Source organism: Sciurus vulgaris (assembly GCF_902686455.1).
Source record: "Sciurus vulgaris genome assembly, chromosome: 13".
Lineage (NCBI taxonomy): Eukaryota > Metazoa > Chordata > Mammalia > Rodentia > Sciuridae > Sciurus > Sciurus vulgaris.
This window is the reverse complement of record NC_136474.1, coordinates 24,053,582-24,077,079: the sequence shown is the minus strand read 5'-3', so window position 1 is coordinate 24,077,079 and position 23,498 is coordinate 24,053,582. Positions and strand designations below refer to the sequence as shown.

Sequence of the window (23,498 nt, the reverse complement as noted above, 5' to 3'; positions counted from 1 at the left end):
ATCATCATGTGAGCCACTTCCCTCCACCACGCTCTTCCTCCATGACATTCAGCCTCACCTGGAGCCCAGAGGAATGGAGCCTGCTGTCTATGGACAGAGTCTTCTGGAACTGTGAGCCCAACATAAATTTTTCCTTCTCCAAAATTGTTCTGATCAGTCTTTTGGTCACAGCAGTAGAAAAACTGGTTAAAACATCTACAAACATCAAGCTATTTGTGCTTCAGCACATGGAATCAACGGTTAGTGGAGCCATACTGATTCCATGGCATGTGCTGGATTTAGAACAAATCAGTTTTTCTACTGCAGGGCAGGGAGGAGCCTCCCTGTTTCCTTGGTCTCTGGAGCCAATAACAGGCCTCTGCTAACTGGGTGCAGGAGCGCCCCAGCCCCATCCCAGCACATGGGTATGAACGCATGTGTACTCCCTACCCACCCCTGTAAATGCAGCCACAAGTGTCCTGATGATTTCATCCCAGTATTTGCTTCCTTAGAAAATGCTATTGTACAAATAAATATTACACAACCATGAACCAGGTTCATCCGCATTTCAGACTGGAGAAATAATAAGGGAACCTCTACATACACTTTTCTAAATATCTATCTTGCAGTAAGACAGTAATAATAAAGGATGTTCAGTAGTAGGGATCATGGGATTCATGGGAATTATCTAATATTCTTCGAAGTTTCCTGTAAAGGTCAAATGCTTCTCAAATAAAATATTTATCAAATAAAAAAGGAATGTGAGATAAAAACTTCTAAAAAAATCTACTTGGGCTGCTGTCCAGAGCGGCCCAGGTCTGGGCTGAACTGATATAATCCCATGGCTCAGCACAACACAGGGACAGGCAGCCTTTGTCTTTGGTGGTTCCACTTTAAGCCACATTTAATTTTCCACACTTGGATGAAGACAGTGATATGATTTATAATAGGTTCAAATTTTGCCACCAAATTTGCTTTTGGTCAATGAAGAGAAGACTCTAATCCCACCATCAGAAGCCAGTTTCACCAAATCCATGTGAAGCCTGGGAGTCCTTTTGGCAGATCATGGTCATGTGGTTCTGAGCCAGCAGCTCTGTGATGGTCCTCCGAGGAACTCCAGGCCACACCTGCTCCATGGGACTGCGGTGAGCTTGGAGGTAGAGGACATTTATGCCAAAATGGGATCCCTGTTTCTGAAACCCCTTGAAAGCTGCCCTCCCAAGCACCCCAAGCCTTGCAGCCTGAATGGGGAGCCCCTCGTGGGAGGCACTGGCTTCTAAATGTTTTCCTGAGGACAACACGTGCTCCTCCCTAATGAGATAAGAGCCACTCTAAAATGAGAAGTCAATCCCACTTGGATGCATTTTATTGGAAAACACTGGGGGTCAATTCCTGCTCCAACGGGCAGAGAACTTAGCAGTCCATGATGTGTCATCACCAGCTTCTATTCAAGGATGAATGGATCCCAAGTAAAAGATGCCTCTAAGTCTTCCTGTAACGTTACACCCAAGGGTGACTCATCCCACCATTCCAGTCCCCTTTATACACCAAGGGGCCGAGGATAGTTTTCAGGAATCACTGAGCAATAGGGCACCTGGATAATCCAGCCCATGCTCTAAGCCATCTCTCCTGGTTCAGGCCAAGTCATAGCATCATGAGACCTGCCAGAACAGAAGCTCCTCACCCTGGGGGGTGGAGTAGCAGGAGATAGAATTTGTTTAGAACCATCTTTCACCACTCGAAAAGGCTACAATGTCCGTGGAAAGATATTGTCTGATTCTGCTACTAATTTGATACAAATGACCTTGGAAGGCTAAGGGATTTCTGTAACTCCTCCCAGTCTATATATAAAGAGCTGCAGCCATGAGACCTCAGGACTGAGCTGTGGCCTTCCCAAACCCGAGCTGAGGAGGCAGGACTGGGGCTTGGACGCTTGCCCTCCTCTGCACCCAGCAGATTGGTCACCTGCAAGTTCACCTTTAAGGTAAGGTGTGTTGAGCTCGTGCGTGTCTGGTGTGAGAACATCTCAGTTTGGGGATAGACATTGAAGTGGACATGGCCCCTTATACGTGTGATCTTTGGTGGAACTCATTTTCTCCTACCTGTAACCAGTGGGGAATGACTTAAATGAGCCAAAAGATTTTTTTTTCCATCTTTGATTGTTTCCATCTTTTTCTAAATGTCAGTGATGCATGAATTTCAAGTTGAAAAATGTGGAAGTATCAGAAATCAGTGTCCATCTCAGTGAGGAAGGTTCTGAGATTAACCAAAATAAGGAATATACCATGCTGATTGATGAAAACTAAGTCCCAAGAAACCTTCATTGTAGGTGCCAGACCATGGGAGTCTCTGAAGAAGCTGGTGCTCAGAAGCATTAACTTTTAACTTGGGGCTCCTGTCAGCTGAGTAACCTGGGACTTGGAAAATTGAATGGTAGAATTCACTTTTGTTTTGGTATATACAACTGTCAATTCCATAGCCCCTCATTACATAGATAAAAATGTTTGAGCCACACAAAGTTAAGTTTCAATAAATGTTATTTGGCTAAATGGATAGTCGTTTAAAATTTATTTAAGACTGAATTCTAGTAGTCTTCAAGTGTAATTTAATCAGTAAAGTAAATCACCATTGGAATAAAGACTTTTCCAAACTGGTAATGATTTACTGCAAATAGGACTAATTCTCCCAGGAGATAGAAACTAGCAAAAACTACTTTTGCTGTAGGGGATGCAAAGAAATAGATTCTTTTATCCCCAGCAGTCTTTCTAATTATTGATATTTGCCCTTCACATATATACAAGGCAACCAGATACCCTCATCTCCAAGTGAAGAAAGCAAAACCCGCAGCCCCACTAATTGAGAAAATACTGACTATTCCCTTGAATTTAGTGATTTCCTGACTGTCAGAGCCAGAGGGACGTGGATGAACCTCAATCCACAGACCAGGACTCGAAACCAAAGTTCTCCCAACATCTAAAAAAAAAGAAACCTTCCAAGCAAAGTGAATAAAACCCATAAAATAAAAAGCATTTAAACCTGTACTTAAGAAACAGCTGCACATTAATAATCATAGGGTAACTACACACCAAATACCATTCAAAGAAAATAGGAGAAATAGAAATTACAGTTAGCCAGGTAGAACACCCATCTGCTGTTAGAACTTTGAGCATTTCTTTTTACATACCCCAAACTCTGTGTGGTTCCTACTAGCATAAGAATGCAATAAAACTGGTTAAAGTTGAAATTTATCTGTTCAGATGAAGGGTTTTCATGGCTGAGGCAGAATTGAATTGAGACACGTCTCAACGGCCTCTTTATAAGCACGTCATGATTCATTTGTTTATTAATTTGACAAATATGTTCCAAGCAACCACAGCTGTCCAGGGTCTCCCTTGAGTGACAGGTTCAGGTCCACCCTCTTCAGCATGTGACCTTCATCTGTGCTGTCTTTCCACTACAAGGCAGATCCGGGGGCAACCTGGTCTTTCCTGCCCCATGATGATCCTCCTAGGACCCGATGCTTCAGACCTGAGTGTGTGACCAGACATGATTCTCTCTGAAGGCGTCATTTAATTCCCCAGCAGTAACTGTATGCCCATCAGCGTGGGAATGATTAGACAGAGCCTGGCATGTCTGTGAGGGGATTAGAGCGTAGCCACAAACAACAATGTGCACTGTAGGAAAATGTTTTCCCAGAATAAAGCAAAATCTGGATCAGCGCATGCAGCTTGGCCCTGCTTACAAGAACAGAATACATATGTTTATATATACACATAAGTACGCACTCGTAGGCTTTCATTAAAATGGAAATATGGACACGGCATTGTTCACAGTGGACGTCATTGGGAAGTGCTGCTGGCGGCAATGTGGAGGAAAGCTTTTTATTTCATATCCTTCAGTATTGTGTACACATTTTACCATGGGCATTATTTACCTTTTTTTCAAATACAATCTGGAAGGAACATCTTTGCTAATAGTGTAGAACGTTCTAATCCTTTGACCAAATTATTCTGGAGTTATTTTTGTTGTTGTTTCGGATCTTTTTATTTGTTTGTTTGTTTTAGTTCTGGAGATTTTGTGATGAAACAGTGAATAAATTATGGGATGTGGTAACTTTCGCACACATCCTCAAACCCAAGCACCATCACAACACGAAGAAAATGAAGGGAGGGGCAGCCCTGAAATACTCAGAGGAACAAGAAGCACATGCTCCTGGTTGCCAGGCTCTTAGCTCTTGTCAGTCATCTGGTCCTGGGTCAGTCACCCGGACAGGCAGAGTGCCCCTCTCCTGGCCAGCTCACTGCCCCTCACTGCCCCTCCCCTGGCAGCCTCCTCCTGGGGCCTCCTCTGGGCCTCCTGAGTTTCTGAGGGCCTCACTGTATTGAGCCCGTAACCCCAGCTGGCTGGGGCTGGAACTGTGGGCCTCCACCCATGGCCATTCTCACTCAGTAGGACAACAGGGGGATCAAGGAGACAGTGTTCCAGACAGTCAGCTCTCTGGTTCGGTGAGGACAGGCAAACCCAGAGACATCTTTTTTTTGAACACACAAAGCCCTGTTAGGCCAGCAGAGAGTTCTGATTGATGTTCTTCACAAGGCTTTAAAATATCTTAAATTCATTAGCAACATTTTAAAATAAGGAGATTATACTTTTTAAAAAAATCAGGATTTTTATCCTCTTTTGAAAAACTTGAATATGGGGTCATGCTGGGACCACACTCTGCTAGAAACATTCTTTGGGAGCTGAGAGGCAGTGTCTCTTTTAGAAAGAGCCACACATTCTAGAATTTGCCATAGAACCCTTAGGCTTCTGAGTTTGTGGCCTGTGCTATGTGGATAATCAACAGTATAAATATTTAAAAAAAAAAAGATTTTATTAAGCATGTACTTTGTGGGGTGCTCGACATTACCCAGAGTAGCCTTTTCAACTGAAAGCTGATTAGACCTGTGAACTAACTGTATTGTACTGTGAATGTATTGTTCCATTTGACAGATGTGGAAATGGAGGTTCAATTCAAGTACCTTGGCCAGACGGGAGGTAGGAGTCTCCTAATTCCTAGTCCAGGGCGCTTTCCCTGACAGGTAGGGCTGGGCTCCACGGGACCACTGGCTCTAAGACACAGGATCTTTGTGTGCATTGAAAACATTCCTTAGCTGGAGAACAGCCCAAAATTCACACCTGTCAGTGGTGTCAGGAAGATGCATGTGCTTGGTATAGCTTTTTTTTTTTTTTTTTTACTTTTTATTTAGAAATAATTTCAGATTTAGGGAAAGTTATAAAGACAGCACAGATTGTGCCCATACATCTATCACCCAGCTTTCTCTAATGTGCACATCTATCATAACCATGAAATTAACCCTGGTGCAACGAAATGCACTGTGGACTTCGTTCAGATTCCCCACTTTGCCCACTTTACAGTGTCCTCAGATTCAATCCAGAAAAGCACATGCACTTACCACAGTGCACAGGCAAGGGGTACCTCAGGTCTCCTGCTCTCTGGTCTGTGAGAGATCTGCAGTCTCTCCTTATCTTTCGCAACCTGGACTATGGTATTTTGTTTTGTTTATTTAATCTTATTTTATTTTATTCTATTTTATTTCATTTTATTTATTCTGTGTAGGATGGAGCCCAGGCCCCCGTGCACCTGAGGTAAGCGCTCTGCCACTGAGCTACACCCCAGCCCCAGCCTTGACCCTTTAGTAAGGGGTGCTCAGGTATTTCATAGAAGGTACCCGACTTTGAGCTTGACTAATTTTCTCAGGAAGAACTGAGCTTTCTGGAGTTCAGGGACATGCAACACAGCGGCTACACATCTCTATGTGGCACCATGTGGGATCAGGGGCACATGATGCGGTGGTACGTACTGTAGGTGATGCACCCCTGACCTCCGGGTTGAGGTGGGCTCTGTTTCTGCACTGGAACATCACCATTTCCCCTAGTCACCAAGTCATCCCAGTCTCCGGGGGAGGCAGGTGGGTGCAGAAGAAGGTCCTGGCCTGAGGCCCGCAGATGCCTGCTCCAGCCCCGGTTCCTCTTTGGTGGATGAAGTCTGCTGCGCAGACTCTGGGCTGCTCCAGGGTCTCGCCCCTCCTTCCTTCTACATCGACTCATTGGAATTATGAGAGCATCTTTCATTTATTTATCTCCATCATTTCTACCCATTTGGACTTGGTCTTCGGAGTGTGACCAAGCCGTGTGACTCAGGTGGCGGCTCCATCTTGGCTCTCTGGCCTTTGGCAAAGCCCCCACCCATCCTTTAATCCTTTCATTCTTAGCAAAGCTCAGTCCCAGGGCTGTAAGGCCAAGCCTCTCGGCGGTGTAGAGACAGACCCGGGTTCTGCTGAGAGGTCGGCCAGGAAGTCAGAAAACCACAGGGTTCTTTCTCTTATAAGGAGATAAAAGTAATTTTGATTGTCTTAACATTTATTTGGAAATAATTTTAAGATTACAGACAGTTACAAGAATAATTCCAAGAACTCCACACAGCACAAGCCCAGGTGTGCCTATGGTGGCCTGATGGCTTTGGCAGCTGCTTTGTCCACCTACGTATTTTTGCTGAACCATTTGAGATCCAGTCGACACGTGGTGGCACCTCAGTCCCCTCTAAACATTCCAGTGTCTTCTCACCAAGGACAAGGTCACTCCCATATAATCACAGCACAGGGGTCAACTTGAAGAAATCCAACCTCGGTACCACTCCGTCATCATCCATGTTCATGCAGCGTCGGCCCTTGTTACAGTCTGAAGAAACTCAGCTTCTGACCAGAGCACCCAGCTGCACCCATGCTGCTCTGACCAGCCTCATCCCTTCTGCTCCACAGGAGCAGGGATCCTGACCAGGAGCAGAGACTCTCGGGACCTGGAGGGGTCCAGCAGCACTCTCACAGAGCATCTTAGGATATTTATAATCTGCAGTGACAGACACTCATCAGTCCTTGAACTTTCCCCTAAATGAGTGAGGAAAGTGGCTCAAACCCAGGCGGTGATGACAGGCATGTGGGCATCAGATGGCACAGGTTCAGACAGCCCAGTGTTGACTGGTTCCATGATGGGGACAAGCATTTGCACTTTCTGTGCCTGGCTTTTTGTCTGCTAACTGGGAGTCATAAGACCCACTTCCGGAGCTATTGATATCATTAAATGAGATCATTTTCAAGAACAATCTAGCAATTGCAAAGCTTGACTTGACTTTTACTGTCAGGCACTTCTGTGTGATGTAACTCAGGCAGGACTGGCAGACTGGGCACTGTGAAATGAGCAGGTATGGGCAAGATGCCTGGGACATCACTTAACCTCTCAGGCTCCCTTTCATGTCCCCAAATACAGGCATAATAAACCTATCGCAGTATATTGAAAAGTAAATGAGACAACACTTGGAATTTCACTCAGTGCAGGTTGCTAATAGGAATAGAGATGATGTAGAGCATATACTATGAGCCAGGGGTTATGTTAAGTGTTGGCATGCTACATTTCCTCATTTAATTCTCAGAACAATGCATTTTTCATATAAAGGAGTTAAGCTTTGGAAAGGTTCAGTCATTTTCCCAAGGTCGTAAGACCCCAAAGTCATAGTGACTTCCCTAATACCTGTTGGTGTTCCTCCTTCATGACCTAGGGTCACCCTGTGATGGACAGCTTTTCGTCACTGTGACAAAATGCCTGAGAAGGAAAGATTGATTTTGACTCACAGCTTCAGAGGTTTCAGTGCGCGGTCAGATGGCACACCAAGGAGGAGGAGTCTGGCGGAGAAGATCTGCTCCTATCATGGCTCTGAGCAAGCGGAGAAAGGGAGAAAGAGGTGGGGTTGAGATACAGTGCCCCCGGGCAGGTCCCCAGGGATCCACTAGTGCCCACTTCCTGCCATTCCCAACACCCACTAAGAGTTCATTCAGTCATGAATCCATGGATGCATGGATTAATTGACGAGGTCAAAGCCCTTCTGACCAAATGACGTACCAGAAGCCCCACCTCTGAACGTGGCTGAATCAGCCTTAGCATTATGAGCCTTTGGCAGATGTTCCGGATCCCAACTATGACGCCCCATAATCAAGTCAGGCAAGCCCCAGAGGAAACCATGGGACTGAATTATGATGGACACGTGTTCAGTAAAAGCATGTTTTCTTTATAGATCTTTTAGTTGAAAAATACAGCTATCCAAAACTCACATGGTTCCAGGTAGTTTTATTTCCCTTGAGCCTCTTCATAAGACCTAATATACTGTTTGCACAATCTGAGTGACTTTGAAGGATATTAATTATACTAATTGGAAAACTGTGGAGCAAGACTCAAGATTTAAATGCAAAGAGCCTGACTAAAGTTGGAGGGGAGGAGTAAACATGTGTTTTTGCAAGTTGCTAAACTGAGAGGCACTTCCACATCACACCGCCACTTCCATGGGTGCAGGCGAAGGAAGAAAGAGGAGGAAGACATTTACTCCCTGGAGCCTGGAGCCTGGAGGTGGGAAGGGAATGAAGCCCTGTGGTCTCAAGGCCACTGTCAATTGTAGCCTCTTAGCAACTGAACCCAGCAAATTCTGACCTAAACATATTGCCACCAGGTGTGAAAAAGCCCCCCTAGAGGAAATGGAGTGTCAGGGAGGCCCTGGCACCTGCAGAGGCACGAGCCCCATGTGAAGGGACTGGCCTCGGTGCTCCATGGTGAGGAACACTAGCGTTAGGACCCTGGATCTCGTTTATTTGGTTCTTATCATGACAAACATAAAACTTCCCTCCCATTCACAGACACCACAGGATCCGAAAGTCACAAATTGAAACTTAGAGGGGGTGAATGTAAAGATCTGAAGTTGGGTTTATTAAAAAAATCAATCACACAAGAACAGAATGGAGACACCTGAGTTTAAAATGTTCCTCATGTAAAAAAAAAAAAAAAAAAAAAACAAAAGAGGAGCTTAATCTTGCAATTCTTCCACAGTGGCCCAGGGGGAGTCAGGTTCCTGACCGGTTAACATGTCTACATTCTTCAGCATTTCTTATTTCTGTGACTATAAAAACCCTACTGATCCAACCAACAGGAGATCACAGCTGCTTTCCCTTTTTCTGGCTCCTGCAGACAGCAACTGGAGAAAGCAATGCCTTTCAGTGCTCCCGTGAGCCCAGCATGGGGCAGCACTGCATGCCTATGGTGCAGAGTTGATTTTCTCCTCCTGGATCAGGAGTGGGTGCAGAGAAAGCAATTATCAGAGTTCAGATTTTCCATCAATATCCCCAGGGAAACTGGACACCCTTTATTCCACTTTCCTGCCTTATTTTGATATTTTCCTAAAATGTCTATCAAGTCCATTTCTTGAGGGTCCAAAGCAGCAGATATCAGCCACTACTGTGCTGCTCATAAATGCAAACAGCAGATGTAAATGGGAGGGAGAAATGCATAGTGTTTCTGAATCAAAACGTATTTCCTCTTAAAGAATGTGTCATAGTCCTGAAGTTCAAATTTCCCAGCAAAACAAGCAGCTGGGCTGCAATACCACAGGAGGATTGAGCCCCATTATTAGCAGAGAGCAACTATCAATTTGAGCAATACAGTCACTTCTTCCATATGTTCAGCAGCCCTCGGTGACTGTGCCTCAAGGCCTGACCACAAAGAGCCCACAAATACAGTATCCTAAATCCTAGGAGGGCCAGTCGCATCACCGAGAGCTTTGCCAAAGGTGTCTCTGTCCTTGCCAATGCTGGACCTTGGACAATTTGGGAAAGCACTCATCCCCATAACCTCAGGCTCTCTGATTCTAACAGCCCAGCAACAGAGATAAATAAACCTTAAATACCGGCTGAGTCAGTAAGAAGCGAGTGCTTGCCATCATGCGTAATCGGAAGACCATGGGAGTTCGACGAGGTAGTGCCCAAGGCAGCATTGTCCATGCTCCATGGACAGCATTGTCCAGGGGCGGGCAATAGACCCCAGCTCCTGGTGACCAGCATGCAGCCCTGGGGCAGAGGGACAGATGGCAGGTCGTGTCTGAGGCCCTTTCCTGTATAGTCTCCATTTCATGGGTAATAAAACTGGGGCCCCGAGTGAGCAAAGGGCTCGCTTACTCAACGCCACAGTGGTGACAAAGTCCTCTGTCCCTTCTCAGTTCCCTCACCCCTCTGGCTACCAGGGTGCAGCCTGCAGGTCTGGGAGGCATGCAGGAAGGCGGGGAGGGCAGCCAGGCCTGCATGTCCCCTAGGGGCCAGGGGAGGCCTGGGGAAAAATGCCATTTCCAACAGCGTCTGGCGGAGTCCAGTGGATTTTCCCAGTCTGCTCAGGTGCAGAGAAGGAGAGGCGGCTGCTGGGAGCTAGGCAGCAAGTCACAAAGGCCAGAGCTGCCAGCAGTGTGTGCCCCGAGAGGAGCTGGAGGCAGCCCTCAGCCTGCACCTTCTCCCGCCGGCACAGGCACCATGTGGGGCTCCTGTTGAGACCACAGCGCAGTGCCCAGGACTCCCTGGGGCTCAGGTTAGCCTGGGCCCTGAGGGCATTGGAGTTCAGGACTCCTTCCTATGTCTTCCCAAAGGTCATGGCCACTGCACTCAGTTCCTCATGAAAACAGAGTCCTCTGTCCCTTCCCCAACTGCCTTCTCCCCGAAGAGACCAGGAAACAAGCCCAGCATGCTGCCCCTCATAGCTCACTGCCTGGCCTCCTTTGGTCATTCTGGTTTCATTTACTGCCTGGGTTTGGGGACACCACTCTGCTTTCAACTCACGATTCTGCAACCGCGGGGGTGCTGGAATAAAGCCTCCTCCAAACGCAGAACCCACCTTCCCGCGAACAGACAGGATGACCTGTGAGGACTGCATCTGAGGCCTGGGCTCCTGCCCGGGCCTCTTTTCTCTTCTCCTTGATGCTCTTCCATTTAAAATGCTAATTCTAAATATTGAGAAAAGGAAGACATTTCCATGAGGACCTATTTGGCTGAACTGTCCTTTCTGAGTGCCAGATACTTGCTACGTGCTTGAGATGCTAGGAGCGCTTTCGTCCTACCTGTCGGTGAGGGGTGTTCGCAAGGTGCACGTTTAACAAGCTCCTCCCCATCAAAGTGTGCCTTGCTTTCTCTCCTGTCATTGCAGCCTCAACAAAATGAGAGGACTTAGACCCCCCGCAGCGCCAACCACCCGTACCAGGGAATCCAGTCACTGCAGAAGGGCGGCATGTACAATTTCACCCCACCTTAGTTCTGGGAAAATGTAAAGGCTGCTTTATTTTCATGAACAGCTTTCCTTCGGATCCCAGTCACTAGGAATCTGTTAGAACTCCTTGCACTGGATCCTTTATCCTGGGAGAGAAGTGACAGATATGGCCCCCAGGAGACAGGAGCGTGTCTGTGGTCGGGCAGAGACAGGTCAAGTTCAGAGAGGTTCCAGGGCTTGGTCCCTGCCAGGAAAGACAGTCCAGGGCCCTGAATGGAGCTCTTCCCTGACCAATCCCTCTCTGACCTCCCCTGAGTAGCTGAGAGGCCTCCAAAGGAGCCATTGTCCTCTCCAGCCAGGTCTTTTTTGAAAACAATAATTTAGAAAGGGATTAAGTTAGTTAAGAATACGGAAGCCCTACCAAATGATTCGAGGCATTTCATATGAAAAATATCAAAATAAGTCTCTCCAGGAAACTTGGGCTCCCTATCACAAAGACCTCTGTCAGTCACAGGAAAGACCTCTGAGTGCGTGAGGGAGGGGCAGCAGATTCAAGCCATGCTCTTCAGGGACATCTCCACCCGCTGGTGACAGGACCAGCTCTGCGCTTCTCCAGCCCTGTGACCTTGGCAGTGGCAATAATTGCCTCTGAGAATCAGCCTCCTCTTGTGCAACGTGAGGCATTTGTTCAATAGTTTTAGCCACTCCAGAATGTGCGAGTGTTTCAGAATATCATGTTGTAGATGGGAAGTACCGACAATTTCACTTGTCAATTAAATACAGTTTGGGGTGGGCATGGAGGCACCTGCCAGGGCTTGGAGGCTGAGCAGGAGGATAGCCAGTTCAAAGCCAGCCTAGGGAATTTAGTGAGGCCCAAAGCAATGCAGTGAGACCCTGTCTCTAAATAAAAATATAAAAAAGGTTGAGGATATGGCTCGGCAGTTCAGTGCCTCTGGGTTCAATACCTGATACCAAAAAAAAAAAAAAAAAAAAAATTAGTTTTTACCTTTTAAATAAAAAATAAAATTATAAAGGATCAAATTGCATTATGTGCATGTACAAATGTGGCATGATGATTTCTATTACCACGTATGATTATAAAGCACTGATTAAGAAAAACCCCCTAGTAATTAAGTACCTATTTTTATTTGTTCTTGTTAGCTATACATGACAATAGAATGCATTTTTAAATATATTTTAGTTGTAGATGGGCACAATACCTTTATTTTATTTATTTTTTAATTTTTTGATTCACTGTACACAAATGGGGTACAACTGTCATTTGCCTGGTTGTACACAAAGCAGAGTCACATCGTTTGTGTAATCATACATGTACATAGGGTAGTGATGTTTGTCTCATTCTATTATCTTTCCTTCCCCAGCCCCCTCCCCACCCTTCATTTAACTCTACACAATCCATCCTTCCTCCATTCTTCCCTCCCCCCACCCAGTTATGTATATCATCCACTTTTCAGAGAAATCATTTGGCCTTTGGTTTTTTTGGGATTGGCCTATTTCACTTAGCATGATGTCCTCCTACTCCATCCATTTACCTGCAAATGCCATAATTTCATTCTTCTTTAAGGCTGAGTAATATTCCTTTGTGTACAGGCACCACATTTTCTTTATCCATTCATCTGTTGAAGGGCATCTAGGTTGGTTCAATAGTCTAGCTATTGTGAATTGAGCTGCTAGAAATATCTATTTTTTAAAAAAGTAAAAAATGGAGGGGAAGAAAAGGCAGGGGCAATAAAGAATGGCTGTCATGTGACTGCATTACAGGTGGGAGTTACCCAGAACGCAGCCAGTGGGGGCACCTGAGAAGTGTGCTCTCCCCATCCCCCACAGTCTCCTTCCCGCATCCCCACATCCACCCACATGCTCCTGGCTCTGGCCACAGAAACTACCAGACGATTAGAAGACAGGCCCAGGAGGAAGAGTATGAAACGTGGGCTTTTAAAATCTTATAGAATTGATAGAGCGGCAGCTTTCCCTTCCAAGATTCCTCCTATCTCAGGACGTTTCCATGGAGAAGGTTTCACTGTCCCTCTGACAGTGGCATCAGATCCTATTAGAAATATAACATAATGGTAGTAGAAATGTTATGTACTGTAAATATCAAATAATAATTTATTTATTTTTTCTCTGAAGTCCATTTAAAACTCCTCTCCAAACCCAGTCCTGTGGACTGAGCCAGGGACACCTGGCTGGTGTGGAATCACTGGACTTGGTAGCAGGGGAGGAGGGACGAGGCCCCTTTCCAATCTGCAGCCAGACTGGGGCTCTGAGCAGGTGCAGGCAACAGGCAAGGAGAGATCTGTTTTGCTGTGCTTCACATCTGCCTGCCTGATGAAGCCCCTATGGTCCAGAAAATTTGCCCCTTCGGGCACAAACACCCTGAAGCATGGCATTCTCTGAGATTCACACATAGGCCCAGCAAGCTGGCTGAGGATGTAGCCATTTGCAAAGATGGTGGCCGCTCCTAGTGCCGAGGATCTGAAGAGCAAGGAGCAGGCTCTGGGTAGATGAGCAGACCCAGGCTCAGGTCCACCCAGCACACCCATGTTAAGTGGTGAGGCCGTGGGCAGGGTCTCCTCAGTGTCCTCATCTGACATGAGTGGAGACTCCTCCATTTCACAGGGTTGCAGCAAGGAGCAAATAAACAGTGTGTGTAAAATGCTTATCGGGCGTAAGTAAAAGTGCAGGTAAATACTCAATAAACGGTAGAGGTCATTGTCATTGTATGAAGAACAATGGAAAAAATATAACATTTACTGAGTGCCTGCCTTTGCTCTGCTTTGTGTTTGGTTTTTGTGTGTGCTTTTATTTTTGTTTTTGCTTTTGTTATTGAAGATTGAACCCATGGGTACTCTACCACTGAGCCACATCCCCAGCCCTTTTTTATTGTTATTTTGAGACAGGGTCTTGCTGAGTTGCTTAGGGCCTTGCTAAATTGCTGATATTGGCCTTAAACTTGTGATCCTCCTGCCTCAGCCTCCTGAATCACTGGGACTACAGACAAGTGCCACGGTGCCTGGCCAGAGTTTTTGATTATTCATTTTATACACACATGTACACACCCACACACAAACTATAAAATATATGGTAAAGATATTTTAAGAAAGTTTAAATCATGACTCTCATACAGATATAGAATGAATGCATGCCAAAGATTTTATTTTACTTATAAATAGTGAGAAAATATTCAACTGATATTCAAAGGGAAATTCAAAGAACACACAAATGTAGGCAATCGGGAATCCTCAAATGAATTTACAAGCAGATGAAAAATGGATTGATATCCATAGGTGTTATCATTTGCATCCCACTGGACAAAATTTATTTGAATTTCTATGTCCAGAGAATCATTTACATTATTATAATTTTTCCATAATTTAAAGAATTGCAAAATTGCTTGAAGGGGCAGGCAGTTACAGAACCAGTCTGAAAGGGCTACCAGACATCCTTTTTATTTCTGTTCATTTCAAAAACATGTTCCCAACATTCTCTGATGTAACTGTCGTCATCCTCATCTGCAGCCGAGAAAACAGATTCAAATGTGAGCGTGTGGTGTGTCTACACTTACAGGAAAAAGCATCAGGCAGCAACTGGCTTCAGACTCACCCAAAATTAAAGCAGCTTTACTGAGAGGGCTGGGCCTCACTGTGCCTCTTGTCCTTCAGGGATGAACAATCAGTACATCCGCCGGGAAGTCTTCTGCTGTGAAACCTGCCACGAGCTCAAGAGCTTCTGGGAAAAAGAAATCAGCAAACAGACTTGCTACCGAGAGCTGGAGGAGGACCGCCAGGGAAGGAGCGCCCTGAGAAAGTAGGTGGACTGTTTCTCCATTACCATTGGTCAGTAGACTTCCCCAGAGACTCGCCAGACGTGAAGAGCAGGGCCTGAAGTAGCTTTATCATCTGCTGTCTAAGGATGGGCAGAGGAGGGCATGCCACCGTCTGCGCAGTGCAAGAGGAAGAGAGCAGCTTGGAAGGAAGCAGGTCCCAGAGAGGGCTCTCCACATATCCGGGCTTGGGTCAAGTGGCAGAAGGCAGGAACTAGTGGGAGTCTAGGCCAGAGCCTGCTGGGGTCCGTGGGACAGGTGCATACCCAGTTGGCGCCTTCTAATGATTCCAGTGGGCCTCGGGCTATGGCATGGCTGCGGCTGGTCCCGGCTCCAGGCTGCTGTAGGGCAGGGCAAGTCCTGCCAGGTGTGTTCCAGCTGGGTGAGGAGTCTCAGCAAAGGTTGGTCTGGAGATTGGCTGAACCTTCTCCCACCTTGGAGAAGGCCAGTCCTGGGAGGGGCAGCCCTGCCCCAGCCAGCAGGCTTCTTAAGATGCCAAACACACATCACACAGAAACTAGAAGCCAAGGTTGGCACAGCTGCGCACTCAGTCTTGCCACATCCACACCAGAATTTCTCAAGTGTGTCTGCACTCCGTTTGCCACAGGGTTTGTGGCACTACTGACACGTAGGGCCAGATGACTCTCGGCTGTGCAGGGCTGTCTTGTGCTTTGTAAGGTGCTCAGCACAGCCTGCCCTGGAGTGTTCCACTCCCATCCCACGATCAGAGGTTCCCTGGAGGCCGGAGGGGTCCCTGTTAAGAGCCAATGGCTCACAGAGGTGGAAACGCCTTTTTAAATCACAAACAAAAGAAGTCCTGTCTTCTGTATCTCCATGAACCAAAAAAATAGCTCTTCCTCTCCACTTCACTGTTACAGTCCCCAGCACGTGAGGTCACACGAAGTGTTGGGGTTCGTTGAGTGTGTGCGCGCAAAACCAGCTTCACAGGAAGAGCCCCCAGCGGGATGGGAAGAGCGGAAGACAGGGAAGAAGGGGAACATGGCCGTCCCCATTGGCAGGCAGACGTTCACGCTCTAGGCAAAAAGGTGCCTGACCAGGGGGCGCATTCACAGGTGTGGGGAACGCGCGTCCTGTGTGTGTGTGGTTATAATCGAACGCCAGCACCTGCCACGGGTGTGCAGTGACCCGGAGCAGCCCTATCGGGTGGGAACAGCCCGCTAGCCAGGGGGATGGTCGGTGCATGACTTGCTGGACAGCAGGCTCCTGTTTCCTGTGTCTGTCCAGTGTGGGCTGAGCTAACAATAGGCACAGTTCTGATGGCTTAAACTATTTATTTTATTTTATTTTTTTGTACTGGGATTTGAACCCAGGGGTGCTTAACCATAGAGCCACATCCCCAGCCCTTGTTATGTATTTATTTATTTTGGATTTTTGAGACAAGCTCTCACTGAGTTGCTTAGGACCTCCCTAAGTTACTGAGGCTGGTTTTGAACTTGAGGTCCTTCTGCCTCAGCCTCCTGAGCCACTGGGATTATAGGAGCATTCCACTGCACCTGGATGTCAACATCAAGTTTTAAAAATACTTTTTAAGCCCAGAGAGGAGCCTCTCTCCATACCCAGGTAAAATCAGGCACTCCCCTGACGGTCTCACTCCAGAGCAGCCAGGGAGAGAGGACACCTTCCTCCCCTAGTCCTGGACCACTGGTGCTCTGGAAGCCGGACCCCACACTGAGCCCTGTACGGTAACTTCCTTTCCAGAAGCCGTGCAGAGATGGATTAAAGGCAAATTTTGTGATATGATTTGACTTTTCTAGGGATAGCGATTGTGTGTGTGCATGTGTGTGTAAACACATGTAATATGCTTGTATAAGATAACGATTAGAAGAAAATGTGCTTAGATATTATAAGAGGCTATTATTAGATGGCAGAAAGGTGGACTGGAGGGACATGCATGCTCATATTTTCCCCAGTTGCTCTAACGAGACTGTGGCATTGGGTATTTAGGAGAAATTTGTTTAAAAGGCCACCAATGGCCAGTGGTCCATAGAGCAAATGCATTATTTCCCCAGGCACCCATATGCCCAGAAAGGACCCCTTCCAAAGTGTGGGGTCATGTTCTCTTCCTTCGACATGTGTCATCGCAAGACACTTCATTGTCATCTCTCCAAAATGGATGTTTAGAGACATGGATGTCGCTTCTGCCTTGCTCAGGACAGGAGGGTCGTGAGGAGCTGGGAGAGGACTTTTCTGTGGTCTGTTCACCCATTCTCAAGCCCACTGTCCAGAGCTACACTTTTATCAACTGTAAATAAAAAAAAAATTTAAAAAAAGGAGATAACCTGAAGCCTTTTTCATCTGGAAGCCAACAAATGAAAACCTACTTGCTGCCAGATCACCCAAGAAGAGTCTAGATATTTTGAAACCGAAACCAGAAAGGCAGAACATTTGTTTAAACCCTCACCGATCTGAGTGAACAGTTTGAAACACTGTCCTAACAGAGCGATCGTCCCCTGGTGTGTACTGGCAGGACAAGGGAAGCCAAACCCCGGTCCAACACCACCCCTTGTTCCTTCCAGTCCAATAACACAGTGGATATGTCGTTCCCCTGGAGAAGTTGGGGGCTCTTGTAAACAACCCCCTGGGACAGAGTGACAACAGTCAAGCATGGCGTGGATTCTGCACCAATCATACCTCCTGGTTTGCCTGGGGTGAGCCGGCCCTACAGCTATCCTTCCAGTCTAACTTTCTTTCATTTCATTCATTTATTTTTAAAAGCATCTGTTTAGATGATAAATCTGTCAACATCTAAATCTAAGTGACCAGCCTATAGCTGTAACTGAGAAACTGTACAGCGATTTGGTGAAAAAGTGATGTTTAATGCAAACAGTGAGGTCTTTAAAGTACCTCTTCAGAATTTAGAGGAACTTAGTGTTGGACAGACATCAAATCTGGTGAGATTGCAAAGGGGAGAGGGCTTCAGGCCTGTCCAGAGCCCACTCGCTCCCATCGCTCTGATGCCTGCCCATCAGCTCTATCCATCAGGATGCTTGTGGCCGCTAGCAACAGAATATCCTGCTCTCAATGAGCCATCCAGGTGAACCACAATTTCACACTTTTCACAAGAGTTAGCCTGGGAGCCTTGCATGGTGGCACATGCCCATGATCCTAGGAGGCTGAGGCAGGAGAATCACAAGTTCAAAGCTAGCTTCAGCAACTTAGCAAGGCCCTAAGCAACTCAGTGAGACTGTGTCTCTAAATAAAATATAAACAAGTCCTGGGCTATGGCTCAGCAGCTAAAGGCCCCTGGGTTCAAACCCCACTACCAAAAGAAAAAAAAAAAAAAGAGTCTACAAAGGATAATCAGAGAGGATGTTTATTAGATAAATTTGTCATTTAAACCAAGAATAGAAAGCGTGGTTGGTAAACTGAGTTGCTCAGAAGAGCATGTGGAAGCTTTTCAGCCTGTGTCAGCTGACTGAGATCTGCCCCGCGAACAGAGACTGGGGCAGTGAGCAGCAAGTCACAAAGAAACCAAGCTTAGACCCCAATCCCCACACCATGGAAAACAACTCTAAAGACCTGTTCCCTACTGGAATGCAGGAAGAGGAGCAGAATCCCATCTAACATTTCATATTAAACCAAAGCACAGAAGAGAAGGTTGGCGTAACGAGAGCTGATATAGGAGATGGAGAATCTGTCAGTCATACATTCCTCCAGGGCAGGGATCGCTCTTTCTATTACTCGTCTCTACATATGGCGGCCACGGTCAGGGCCCCGCTCAGCGCTCCTTTGGGGATCAGTTGACTGATCCTCTAGCTGCCGCCTTTCCACATCTATCATGGTAGCCAAGCTGCCCCAGGCAGCTGCCAGGCATGGCAGGGTGACCTTTCCACACAAGTCCTGCATGACAGGGCTCCTCTGAGGGACAAGGTTTACTCAGAGATGCCCCATCAGCCCAGCCGAGCTCTCTCTGAAGCGGGCTGTGCTGCGTGGCTCTTCCCACCCGTCATTTCTTCTCTGTCCCTCTTCCACAGACGTCAGACCAGTGGCCCTTCCTACCCACTTCTGGTCCCTCCCACTGTGTTTTCCCCAGGTCTTTCCCCTAAATCTGCTTCTTAGGGGGCCCCAAATAACACAGATGTTTAATGCTGGCAAATGATGGAAAAGTATAATTGCAGGCCCAACTGATCCTTACTGGCTCCCAATAAGGACACTATAATTATGGTTTAAGAGGTTCAAAAGCATCACCTGCTTTCTAGGTAAGGCCCATACTTCTCAAGAGAATCTGTGTTCCTAGACAGGAACTACAACTCCTGAACAACTCGGAAGAATACAGAACATGAAATAATAAACATTGTTTGGCCCCAATTTGAAAAATGAGTCATTTCTATGCTGAAGGTAAAAACGTTCCTCTTGAGCATTAATGCCTGTTTTCTCACTCCTCTCACGTGTCTGAATCTATACGCTAATTTTTAAGCATTGTCTTCCTCACAATGACCGACCCCATTGCAAAGTAAAAGCTCCATTTATATTCACCAGTTTACTGAGAACCCAAAATTAAGCAGAAGCAACACAGTGATGAAAGATATTGACCAAAAAGGAGCCACAATCAGTCTAAATATTCATAAACCGGAATTTAAAGGTCACTGGGGAAGATGGGGACCCTGAATCCTTCACTATTCGGCAATAAATAGTGGCAGGGCTGCTATAAAAAGTGAATAAATGTGTTCTGAATCCCAGATTCCTAAGCCGTGTCCTAGAACAAATGCCTCAGACCAAATGTGTTGATTCAGATCCTCTAAGAAGCAGAGGCAAGGCGAGATGAGGTGTGCATGAGAGTTACTGGGGGAAGCACCTATGGAAGAAAAGCAGGAAGAGGTGGAGGTGTGCTGATCAGTGCTTAACAGCTGGTTCTGGGGAACGCACACAGGTAAATAAACGCCCAAGTCTGCTATAGGTCTCACTGGTACAAAGGCCCTATAGCACACACTTACACATAATAGGAAAACACAATATGTTCTTTATTGGAAATTTTAGGTAGCCAACTGATTCTCCCAGCCTGCTTTTATGAGTTTTTGCCACCCTCTTTTATCTATAGCCAAACATGCAATTCAACTAAGACTGACAAAATCAGACAACAAATAAGTGTCTGATTACTATCCAGCTCAGCAAAGTTCACGTCATTGATCATAATCAACTTTTTTTAATTCTAAAAGAGCACTTTCGTCAATTTTTTTGAATTCCAAAATGTTAGCTATAGACATGACATGCTTCTAACTTTAATCTGCATTATTAAAATTTCCTCAATGACTCTCTTAAATGTAGATCAGGGGGTCAGCAAATACTTTTTCAAAAGGACCAAGTAGTAAATATTTTTGGTTTAATAAGTCATACAGTCTGTGCAGCAATGACTCAACTCTGCCATTGTACCGAGAAAGCAACTATGGCCATTTGTCAACAAAATAGGTAAACAAACAAATAGGGCCCTATTCCAATAAAACTTTATTTACAAAAACAAGCGACTGTCTAAATTTGACCAGAGGGACAGTTCTTTGTTTGGCAGTGAACAAAGTAAACCAAATCTTGTGTTTAACAGTGTTTGCTGATTTGCATGTTGTGAATGTTCCTGCCATAGTCTACTCAGGCTGCCAGTGCTGTCCATGCCGATGAGTTCTGAGGTGACTCTTGGCTACGGCTCCCCGTCACACAGGGCCCGCATCACATAGAGGCAGTAGACCTTGACCCCAGCAGAGCACAGAGGTCTGTGAGACATGATAAAATAGGAAGTGGTGAATTCTGTATATTTATCACTTCTTGTTTTGATACAATTTAATTAACTATAAGCTTCTATAATTTACTTTTAATAGTGTCTGCATTTAATAACTCAAAAATCTACTAATTAAAAATTAGCCCTCACAGACTGTGTATCATAAGCCAGCTCCAGCACATCCCTCAGGGGAAACCTGAGAAGGGGGCAAGAGTCTTCAGACTGTGATGCAGGCCTGACCTCCATGCCCGAGGAAGGGGAGGAAGGGGGCTTGGGTGGACAGCAGGACAGGCCTCGTAAATTTTGTACACACTGATGGGGGGACCTTGAGCCAACGTCACCTGGGAAAGAAGTTCTGCTGCTGCTGGAATGGCTGTGCTCAGCAGTGCTGGGTCACCACCCGGGGGCAGCCTGCAGGAAGTTTGGCCTTGGCATCTTCCTGGGAGGCAGACACAGGCATATCTGCAATAGAGCTCCAGCAGCTGCCCAGGTAGCGCAGGCCCCAGTCAGCCTAGGCCACTTCTGAGTACCCAGTCTTCATGGCCACCGCCAAGCTCCTTTTGTGAATGAATGAACCCACATTGTTAAGAAGTCCATCAAGTTCCATGCCACCCCTGCAGCAAACTTTGTTGGTTAGGGGTGGAAGAGCCCAGGTGACAAAGTCAACGTAGGTAGAAGAGAACTTTGTTACAGGGCCTTTCAGAGATGGGTACCAGGGAGCTTTTGTAAAGCTGGACATTCTCCCGATTGGAGAAGCTGATTACAAATTACAACACGGAATGACTAGTTCACAACCCAGTGAAGAAATATAATTATAAAAATCACTAATAGGTGGACATCAGAAGAGAAGGTTCTAGAAGCTCGACACATTTTTCTCATGCCATCTTCCCCCTCTGGGAACAGCAGTTCTAGGACCTCTGTCCCCTCTTCAAGCAGGCAAGGCCTATTGAAATGTCATTGACTTCTGTTCTAAGTTAACGTGGAGAAAGATGATAGCTGATGTCCTGTGACTTTCCCCCGCATCCCTCATTCTGTCCACACTTCAACTCCAGTCCTTGGTTGCTAATGTGCTTCAGTTACGAGCAGCACTAAACAGCAGACTGACTCCAAATTCTTTCCATTCTTTCCTGGGCCCATAATTGAGCAGAGTCTTAAATAAGTTTTCCTGGAGCCAATTTGGTGCCTAGAGCCTTCAAAATATTTATCTCCTCTAAGTTATGATGTTTCACCTGGGGAATCTCTCTCGGGAAAGTAGACTGGGAGATGGAAAGAGTATTAAGCATTGCATTCATTTGAGAGTTATTCACAAGAGTGGAAAATTAACACACATCTAATTTTTCTTTGTTCTTTTTTATACATTTGGATTTCTCTGTATTAAGCTGGTTTTATTACCTAAACCCCTGCACCTCCAGATACTTTCCATTTTCTTCCAAGTCCATAATGGAGTAAAATTTAACACCATCACCTTGCTGGTTAGGATTTCAATACATGCTTTGGGGGGAGTGTGGGAAAAGTATTCCCACCACAGCAGATTCAAAGTCCATTTATTTTAACATAGATGTTTAACTATGTTGATGCACCCATTTTTTTAAAATACTATCCTTCCTCCATTTAGTTGTCTCTGCCCCTTGCCACAAATTAATTAACCACATTAGTGTGTATTTCTGGACTCTTTTCTGTGCCAACACCTTCCTGCCTGTTCCTTTGCCAAGGTCACATATAATGATCCCAGGTTTATATTAATCAACTAGTGATCAGGTAGTGATTTTGAGACAATATAAATTAACTATTAAGATTAATTTGTATTAACTTATATTAAGTATTAAGACAATATAAATTATTATAGGGGTATTTTTTGCTGGATTTGTTTTTTTAAGATGAGGTCTTGCTATATTATTGAGGCCCAGGTTGACCTCAAGATCCTGGGTTCAAGTGATCATCCAGCCTCAGCCTCCAGAAGCTGGGACTATAAGCACACAGCTTTCCAGACACAATTGGCAACCAGCTTGTCAGTCGCTACAGAAATGCCTGCCTTGGACTTTGATAGGAATTGCATGAAGTCTAATACCAATTTGGGAAAGATTAATGTGGGGGAAACTACCTCTTCACAGTCTTCACCCATTTTTCTATTCCTTTCCTTTATTCCTATAAAATCCCTGGGCTTCTTTTTATAAATACTTCAGAGATGAAAAAGAAAACGCTTTTCAGGGATGGCAGCTTTGGAGACAAGTGTGCTGACAACCTCCTGTGCTGTGTCCCCTCCCCAGGCTCCGGGAAGAATGGAAGCAGAGGCTGGAGAAGAGGCTGAGGGTGCTGGACAGTCCAGATGAGAAGGAGAAGCTGGCTGACTCTGTGCACTGAGGACTTCCTGCCTCCCCAGCTTCAAAGATAGCGGGATACCAAGGGCCTTTCTAGGAGATAAAGCTAACACCCAGGTCATGCTGAGCAGGTGCTCGATTTGCTCACCCACCTGTGAAGGGATTTACGTGGGAAACCCCCCACCCTGAGTGCTAGTGGGAGTCACTATCCTGCTCAGTCCTCTATGCACAGAGGACAGGGTAACCGCAAATGGGATCACAAGCTCAGTTTAATATAAAAAGCTCTTGGAATTAGCAGCCCCCAGGTTTCAAAGATCCATATAGCATACACAAGCTCCCCATCCTCTTCGCCTTCTGAAATCTGAATGTTTCCTCTCAACCTCCAGAAGGTAAATATCTCAATTGAAACTGGGCTTCCCCAGAGCTCCTGGAATGGAAAAGTCAAAAACAAAACAAAACACAACAATAAGGCCCTCTGCTATCTTTCCCCCATTTATGTATACAG

The 23,498-nt window shown here is 45.9% G+C and overlaps 1 protein-coding gene across 1 annotated transcript; it reads left to right on the top strand.

Annotated features, from left to right (window-relative positions):
* On the top strand, positions 1-23,069 carry LOC306642823 (protein FAM240B-like). Its single transcript, XM_079108622.1, has 3 exons — positions 1-239; positions 14,787-14,931; positions 22,943-23,069. The coding sequence occupies exons 2-3, from the start codon at positions 14,789-14,791 to the stop codon at positions 23,034-23,036; spliced, it is 237 nt and encodes a 78-aa protein (XP_078964748.1). The 5' UTR covers positions 1-239; positions 14,787-14,788; the 3' UTR covers positions 23,037-23,069.
* Positions 23,070-23,498: the final 429 nt, after the last annotated feature.